This window comes from Gasterosteus aculeatus, chromosome 8 (genome assembly GCF_964276395.1).
Source record: "Gasterosteus aculeatus chromosome 8, fGasAcu3.hap1.1, whole genome shotgun sequence".
NCBI classification, from domain to species: domain Eukaryota; kingdom Metazoa; phylum Chordata; class Actinopteri; order Perciformes; family Gasterosteidae; genus Gasterosteus; species Gasterosteus aculeatus.
The window spans coordinates 9,534,512-9,543,975 of NC_135695.1; the positions used below are offsets into that span (position 1 = coordinate 9,534,512).

Sequence of the window (9,464 nt, forward strand, 5' to 3'; positions counted from 1 at the left end):
TCCAATCTTTATGTATTTATTTCCAATGGATCGCATATTCAGTTACATCAGTTACTCCAAGCGTAAATGCATTAGGAAAAGCTGGAAAGACTATACTCTAAGGATACAGTGCCCCCTGTTGCCTGAATGGTGTCACTAAAGGCCACACATAATACAGAATAAAACTGTTCACTAACTTAATTGTCAGGTTTCTTCTTTATTTTTCAACGTCAATTGGGAATATATGAAAAATCAACACATCGTTCACATATTTGAAAAAATGTACATTGTATTATAAAATAAAGATTTCATTATCTCATTTTTGCACAAGTAACCAATCACATTAGGAGGATTTTATGAAGAGCGTTGAAGTGAAGGAATTGGGTGCTGAAATAGAATTTAAGCTCAACTTTGCAGTGTTCTATGATTTCTTCTTGACTGTTCAGCCAAAGAAGCGCTTCTTCTTTGCTGTTGATGAAAAACAAACATGTTACTTTCTACACAGGATACTAATTATCCTGCATTAATTTTTATCCGAGCCTGAATTCAGGCACCTGCCAAATTTGTTTCCTTACCTTTCTCAGTGACAGTATATATCGCCTCCATGCCACCTTTAATGTGGTCCGTGACGTGACAGTGGAGAAGCCAGTTACCAGGATACAGGGGACGCATCTTTACTGTCTGAACAGGGAGTCATACAATTTAATTCTCATTCTAACAAGACTTTCACCTGATTTGTTAAAGTGACCCAAAAAAATATCTCTGACGTGTTTTTAGAAAATATTTCTTCAAGAGATTACTTAAGAAAAATACGATTTTACAATCCAATGGATGATAAATAATAATTTAATAACTAAATAATAACTGTTTCAACACTGATCTTAGTGAATACAATAAGACAAACACAATCAGTTGATGCAAAGTCAGGATGTGTTGAGGTCTTACTTGAAAGGTTGCTGGAAACAGCTCGTAGACGTCGGTACGATGAGCACCTCCACTCAGCTTAACAGAAAGAGCAAAAGGTGATTTGAGTTTGTGAGTGTCACTTTGTGTATTGTGTGATTGTGTAGGCATGTCTCGCATGTTTCTTTGTCTTGTATACCTTATATTCCACACTGTGTCCATGCCAGTGTGCGCTGTGTATGTCCACTTCATTGCCCATTCCCATCAAGTACCAGTACACCTTATCACCCACCTCCATGTTTAAACCATTCACATTTGCATACATGTAACCATTAATGGCTGCGTAGACAGAAAAAAACACAAAGAAAAACATTGCATTTTGTAAAAAAAATATCATTCCATCGTTCAAAATGATGCAGTTTATTTTGTGTGTATGTTTATCTCACAATGCATCTTGTTGCTCTCTATAAATGTTTCATCATTCTTCAAATTTGGGCGAGGGTTCCTGATGTGGGTCCTGATGTTTTCATCCAGATACCTGGAATGATGATAATAGTAACAGTAATAGTTTGCTAAATATAGTATGATAACTATAAAGATGGCTATCACCCTGGCATTGCTGCAAACACATATGAAAAGCACAGAAATTGATGTTCAATATACTTGTGTGTGTTTCATGTTGCTAAACCAGATGTGTGAGGACTAGGAAGACAATATATTTTTAAAACAGGATTAGGATATGAGGTGGAATCTTGTTCAATAGTCTATAAACTTTACTGTCGAACTTCAATTACATTGTATTGTGGTAGCTTTACAGCATGTATTTCAGACTATTTATAGACCTTGGAATAGAAAACCCCAAAACATTTCCACTCTTTGATGACATGAAAAAAAGGACAAAATCTAACCATTAAGTTTGAAAGTGTTTAACCACTTACCAACTTTCATTCTCATCGAAAACCAGGAAAAGCAGCGCAAACTCCTCTACTTCCTTTTTCATACCCAAACTCCTGGAAGAAACACAGTTCATAAAGCTGTCATTAGCACTACATGATATCCTGTAATATTGTTGTGCGATGCAGGGCTAAACTCACATCCGCCTCGTCACACCTTGAGAACACACAAGCACACTGTGCTGCATAAAATGAAGCAGAGACACTCACCTGCCCCAACTACGGCGACAGATCAACAACGGACCAATCAGACCGCTGTACATGTCCTGTTAGGCGGCGAGACAACCCAGGTGTGTAAATGCCTGTGCATGTGTGTAATGGTGTGTGTGTGTGTGTGTGTGTGTGTGTGTGTGTGTGTGTGTGTGTGTGTGTGTGTGTGTGTGTGTGTGCGTATACCTTGGCAACATCAGCAGTGGAGTAGTATGCTGACACAGAGCATTCCTCCTGCTCATGGGTCGGCCCTGTATTCTTTGTGATATACCAGTTGTAGGAGTGAGTCTCACCTAGTAAAGATGAGTTTTTTAGGTACTGAATCTCATACTATGTCACAAAACTAATACATAGATATTTTCAGATTCATTTAGGTTTTCTCAGATAATTAAGGGCGCTTTACCTCCGTTACACAATAATATTAAATTAGATCTCCAATAAAATGAGGCATTTTGGGGATTAAATGCAACACTTCTTGAGGGTCAGAGCCTAGTAGTGTCTCTACCTGGTTGGGTGAGATGAACATCCGGGACATCTGTCTTAACTCCATGGGCGTGGATGGAATAAGGCCTGGACGCCATGTTTTTAAAAACCACCGTCACCTTGTCTCCAACATCAGCATGAATCATTGGACCTGGGAGAAGGGAAGGGTTGTGATTACAAGACCAGTCAGGCTGGCACATAAATCTTATCTTATAGACCGTTTTTGTGGCTTTTATATTAAAATCGCAGTTGGTAGATGCATGCTGCCCTGGCTGAGAGCCTACCCATAATGCCGAGGTGTTCCATATCAGCTGTTCTTTCCACTTTCTTGGAGAACCTGTTACTGGTGAACTGGCGGTAGACCACCTTCTTATAACGGGAGCCTATGAACCCACCCTGCTGATCCAGGAAGACAGAAGCGGGGCTGCGGAGGGAGAGAGACGGGCTTATTTTGCAGAGGATTAAATGAGAATTGGTAAGTGTTTTAACCACCAATAACCATGGTTAAGTGTTTTAACCATAGTACAATCACCTCATCTGGGTGTGTTTGAGCATTTGCATGTTTATGCTTTGGGGCATGAATCAGGGGTTTCAGTTTGGTTATGAAAAATTCCAAAACACTGAAGAAAACCAAAAACACATGATGAGCTTGACATATAGAACTGAGCACAGGAAATACAATGGAGAGAAGTTGTTAAAAAGTGAGAAAATAGATTCAAAGCATAATACTGGTGGTTTTCTATTGTGTATTTTTCTTATTTTCTACGAAGCCCATGACAACTTTGAAACAGAGAATGTGTTAGTCCTGTTGGTTCCCTCTAAGGATCTCAAATAAACATGGTGTGCAGGTGGTGCTGTACCTCTGCTGACCGCGGAACATCTCAGCCTCCCACGTGCGGTTCGGAGAGTAGTCCCAGTCCACCTCGACGGCAGCGATGTAGTAGGTTTTTGAGTGGAGCATAATCTCACTCTGACGCTGGAAGATGCTGCACTTGGTTACCGTGTAGTTGGCTCTCATCCCACCGCGGTAATGGTTGACTGTGGCTGACACCACTTCAAACTGACCTGAAACCAAGAAAAACATCACATTTACATAGAGAGAGATGTTAGCCTCAGTAAATACCGCCACATCCAAGATGGTGGGGTCGCTCTCAAACGCATGCACGTCAATCTTATATCCTCATTCCGTATGACGTGTGTGATCAAGACAACGCTCTTCAAGTCTGTAACAATGTCTTTGAAGGTTCTCAAAGGTATCGGTACTACCAAATGTGCATGAGAGAGATGGATGTATACCCATGCTGTCTGGCTCCATAGCGACGGTGCGTGAGATGTGAGGGAAGACGCTGATAGTGTCCCGTCTGTTCTGGCGGTAGATGAAGCGGTTTCCTTGGAAGTAAAGACTGATGATGTCCGTCTCTGAACCCAGACCTGACACGTGCCACGTTACCTTATCCCCCTTACACATGGTCAGGCCTGGGACGTTCCTATACACAAAGCCGTTGATTGCTAAAAGAGAAAAACGGAAAAATTATATATATATATATATATATATTTGTGAGTAGAAAAAGCAACTCTGATCAGAGCTGAGATGCCAGGGAGCGTGTGAGTGTGCGTCTCCTACACACCGTGCATCCTGTTGCTTTCAATAAAGCCCTCGTCCTCCTTGTTGACAGCAGGCTTCCCGGGAGCAGTGGTCAAGGGCCTAATGTTGTCGTCCAGATACCAGCTCAGGTTCTCATCAAACACAGTGGCCAAGAGGTGGAACTCTTTGTCATAGTTTTTCTACATGAAGAAAAGAGAGAGGAAAGAGGAGGTCAGTTTTCTGTTTCACTTCATGCCATACCTCTGTTAGAGCTGTCCTTCTTGCCACAATCAAATTTAGGTAGATATGTACTGTAAATAACCTACTACCCAAGGACTGAAAACACCACAATCAAGAGCACGTGACCTGATCAATTGCTACTTTATTTTTTTCTTACTTGCATTCCTTTCTTCAGCGACTGAGGACGACAGATAAGGAGCGGTCCAATCAGTCCAGAGCTGGTGTCTTTAACAGGGTCCACTCCGGAGTAGTACAGGTAGGTCAGACAGTCAGCCTCCCCTGGGACTGGACCGGCCTGCAATGGGACCATCCATTCGTAGGTGTACATGGTCCCGGGTCTGACCAGAGCAGCTGGGGGAGGCGTGACCACTCCTGAATAAAAAATTTTTTTTTTAAACGGTGATATTGTTAATGCATTGTAATTTATACGGGCACTGTAATATTCCAGGTTTTAGCTCACTTGGTTCCCTCTTTAACTCCCGCAGTTTCTTTGCTGTGTGGGACTCTGAGGAGGAGTGGAGACGGAGACATGAAGCAGAACGTTTCATGTATGATGTATTACATCGATAACAGAGTGAAAGCATGTGCTGGTATTAACCTTCCAGTTCGTTATAATACAGCGTTCCATCTTGTTCTACACTGTATTGAACACCGTGCGGCTGAATGCTGTAAGGCCGGCTGGCTTTGTTCTTAAACACCACCTTGATAGTGTCCCCCTCTTCAGCGCGCAGCACAGGACCTGGAGATGCAAATAAGTGCAAAAAGCCATACAAGCCCAAATTTAGATCACACTATGTTGCAAATTCGACAAATTTCAAGCGTTAGTGTAATAATGTAAGAAGGTCAGATAATACATCGAAAAGTAATCTGGTGATTAGTCCATGATGAAAATAACTAGTAGTTAAAAAGTCCAGTGTTTTTTACTTCGCAATAGAGCACATAAAATATTTAGTTACATACTATCAATACATTTTTCCTTGAGTAACAAGTGTTTGGCTGTAGTAATATTTATTTGTGCCTCCGGAGCAAATATCTGCATCTGAAAACAAAGTGCAATCAATTCCTGCCCGGTCTTGATTACCCAGAATTCCAAGGTGCTGCTCCTCTGGGCTGCGTAGCATCTTTGTTGAGAAGGTAATGTCGGTGTATTCCACATAGCGGACCTTCTTATAGCGGCTGCCAATACGGTTTGGACTTCTGGTTACAAACGTATCTGCTTCACTGAACATACAAAAACACACACAGTATGAATTGTTAACCGGTCTCACAATAGAACTATAATAAAAAGAGCGTACACCCTCTGTGGATTTTTTCCGTGTGTGTGTGTGTGTGTGTCTGTAGAGTAACCAACCCATCAGTAGGCGGTATGGGAGCGTAGTCCCAGACTTCCTCTTCAGCAGCAATGAAGTACGACCTGAGGTCCCCGTGCGGCCGGGCCTTGTGCACGTTGGGGAAACACTTCTTGATCTCAAACATAGCCTGCATTCCAGCTGACCGAATGACCACAAAAGAAGAATTCATTCATTTTCCAGCCGGATGACGAAACACCTGGCTAGAAAACAGATACACAACGAAGCAAGCAGACTCACCCATCAAATGGTCATTGACTGTGCAGGTCAGCAGCCAGTGTCCAGGGTTGTCAGCGACCATGTGAGCCGTAACGCTGGACGCAGGGAAAAGACTGATCGTGTCTGTGTGGTGGTTCTGAGCGGTCAGGATCTGGCCATGGAAATGAACCGAATGCATGTCCACCTGTTGGTGAAGTACATTTAAACTGGGTTAAGACCAGGTGCTTGTGCACGATGTGGGCTCACACTGCATGAAATGAGAACTAAACTGAACTAAATTTATTGAAAATGAGACAACAACTCAAAAATAATAGATAAAGATAAAGTGTGAGTCACCACAAGGGGCTCTCGAGCATGCAGAGGTGGGCACCAAAAAAATGATTCCATTTCTAAGATTAGTTTCCTCATGCACTCAAGGGAGCACACACGTGCACACACACATTGCAGATTGTATAATTCTGAAAACAAGGATTAATGGACAGCTGCCTCAATTAAAACTGTTTTTAGAAAATAGGAGACATGCAACTATGACATATATGATACTGATAATACCAAAATACAATTATTATTATTAATAATAAGAAATAGTAGTAATAATGATAATAATGAGGACAAAATACAATATTTACCTCATTGCCTAAGCCAATCATATGCCAGTGGATCTTGTTTCCTTGGCACATGCTCAGTCCAGGCAGGTTACCATACAGAAAACCATTTATACCTGCAATCCACAAGTTAAAGGTATTTGTATGTGTATGTAAGTGGGTATCTGAACGTTTACAAGGATGCAACCACTCACCGTGCATTTTGTTGCTCTCGATGAAATCTTCGTCTTCCTTCAGGCCACTTGCGGGATTCGTAACGTACGTCCTGATGTTTTCGTCCAGGTACCAGCTGAAGTTTTCATCTGACACCATGAAGAGCAGAGCGTACAGATCTCCTGAGCTATCTACATGGAGGTCCAGAGTTCCTGCAGAAGACATTTTAGGATCAAGTGCTTAATGTCCACAAATACTCATTATGCAGCCAAATGGCCCATATTTAAGTGTTAGAAACTATACCATTTCCCTCTGAAATGTAATGTGATGGAAAGAGTTGTCCAGTAGCAGATCATTCTTGTTTAAAAAGGTTACATTACCTTTCTTGCAGATAATGAGGGGTCCCATTAGTCCCGAGTATATGTCTTTTGGTGTGTTAACGTGGGAGTGGTAGAATCTGGTCAAGCAGTTGGTGTCCTCCCATGTCGGGCTGTGGCTCTCTGGAAGGGTCCACTCGTATATCACTGTTGTACCAGGGGCCACAGAGTCGTCGCGCTTAAGCTCTGGACCGGTGCTGTCTGGGTAAAGGGCCCCTGGAGGGACAGATACAAGCGCACACAAGTCAGACACCTGTCGCTCTGTTAAGCTCACTCATCAGTTAATGACTCCCTCACCCTCATTGCCCTTGCTGTAGTTGAGTCCATGCGAGTGGATGCTGTACGGTCTGGTGGCCGCGTTCTTCAGTTGGACAATGACCGTGTCTCCCTCCTCGGCCATCAACAGGGGCCCCAGGTAGCCGAGCCAGTCCGGCTTCGTCACCTCCGTCCTGTAGGTGGTGTCGCTGTATTGCTTGTACACAGCCTTCTTGTAGGTGGAGCCGATACGCTGCGGACCTCTCTTTAGGAAGACTGAGGCTTCTCTTCAGAGAGAGAAAACAAGGATTATTGTGGGTTACAGTTAAACTATTACAAACACCCGTGCTTGGCTAAAGCTACTGAAAAAAAACACAAAAATCCCAACTCTAACCCTAAAGTAGATGCTTGAAAATTACTTGTAACAGCGGTTCGGATCCATTCAAGGTTCCCAGTAAATCATGCCAGTGGCAGTGAGTCAGCATGTACAATTGTATTACACACAAACACTGCCCATGTGGATTTGTTACAATTTTCCCCTCAGATGCCATTCCAGGAGAATTTAAATAAATGTAGTAATGATATTAAACAGTTTATTACTGCGGTAATAATATTATAATTAATATAATTATAATAATTATGATTTCCTATTTGTCAGAAAAATTCAATATTGAGTTGTATTTTGCTGTTTTTATGTGTGTGTGTGTGTGTGTGTGTGTGTGTGTGTGTGTGTGTGTGTGTGTGTGTGTGTGTGTGTGTGTGTCTTGCGTCAGTGTGTGTAACCAATATTTTGGAAGGTTTTTGCGAGGCCTTCATGTACCTTCCGAATGCTGCATGTATTTAACAGGGTAAAAAAGTAAATGTAAAAGGTATTTTGAACAGACATTACTTACAAATAGAACATAATTAACTGCTGAACATAAGGAATACGTGTTCCTTTATATGTTGAGTAAGTTAATGCTATAAAAACAATTTGAAAAACACATTTGATAAGCTGAAACATCCAATTGTCAACGTGGTAAGTTTTTTTTAAGTTACCCTTTTTCAAGATAGTTAGTTTTTAGTGAAGAATGTAGACCTAACACAATCATTTTGTACTTATAAATCATGAAATCGGGCCATTGGTGTGGTTGACAAATTAGAGATTATAATATGTGCACTTTCATGAAAACAAATATGTAAATTATATTCTACATGTACTCACTCATCCTCCTGCAGTGTGCGGTTTTGGATTACGTTCATCCCACTTGGAGCATAGTTCCAAGACACCTCCTCTATCTTGAGGAAGTACTCTCTCCTCATCCCAGACACACATACTCCTGCACAAAACAGCAGCAGCACTCCTCTTAATACCAGCCGCTGCATTTGAAGATATGGCTCTGGCACTTACTACTACTGCAACTGACAGCTGTAAATCTGTCTGAGATGCGTTAGACCCTGTTTGTCTTTATACTGCCAAGGCTGACCGAGCAGGGCAGAGGGGTCACTGACAAACAGACCGGGTTTGATCCAACCTATTAGCAATGCAAGAAAGGGAGGTGCCTGCCGCCCTCTGTGCTCAAAAGGTTAGCGTTGCATAAGAATGGAAAATGTCAAATCACAAAGAAATCGTTGAAAATGCAGCCCAAACTCATGCTTAATCATGTGTAGCCTCTCACTTTCTATCCGGTCAACACTGCTGTCCAATATTAACGGCAAGGTTCAAAAGTACAAAAGCTAGGTTCAAAATATTTGTCCAAAAATCAGTCCAAATAATGTATGTAATTCTAATGAAACAAGACAATTAAGGCCAGTGAATTGTTTGTTGTGTTTTTAAGGTTTGAAAGTTGTTTTAAATCTGGACATGAAGATCATACAGCCCCCTTGTAAAAGAGAATGTTAAACTGACAGCAAATGGGTTTGATTGCCGGGTCCGAGGCCACATTTAGTCAGTCTGTGTCCTGACGTCGATCAATAATATGCAACTTTGGAAACTCCAGAACAGGCACTTTAGTCTAGGAATCAATTTAAACACAAATACACACCCCCACATACACACTCAGAACCTATATGTTGACCTATTGCAAGGAAGCCGGCATGCAGCATGCAGACAAATGTACAGAGTGCACTAAAAGTGGACTATTTGCCAATTATGAACAGGGGACCTGTTTATA

General features: G+C 41.8%; 1 protein-coding gene across 1 annotated transcript; it reads right to left on the reverse strand.

Moving 5' to 3' along the window:
- On the reverse strand, positions 1–9,366 carry cp (ceruloplasmin). Its single transcript, XM_040184201.2, has 24 exons — positions 8,516–9,366; positions 7,354–7,598; positions 7,060–7,272; positions 6,721–6,891; positions 6,551–6,642; positions 5,943–6,105; positions 5,705–5,843; positions 5,435–5,574; positions 4,952–5,092; positions 4,814–4,858; positions 4,511–4,725; positions 4,157–4,313; positions 3,825–4,037; positions 3,389–3,593; positions 2,813–2,952; positions 2,551–2,679; positions 2,232–2,338; positions 2,046–2,101; positions 1,821–1,892; positions 1,329–1,420; positions 1,082–1,221; positions 925–981; positions 555–660; positions 1–447 (listed from the first exon to the last, which is right to left on the reverse strand). Exons 1-24 carry the CDS (start codon positions 8,674–8,676, stop codon positions 422–424), a joined length of 3,225 nt encoding a protein of 1,074 aa, XP_040040135.2. The 5' UTR covers positions 8,677–9,366; the 3' UTR covers positions 1–421.
- Positions 9,367–9,464: the final 98 nt, after the last annotated feature.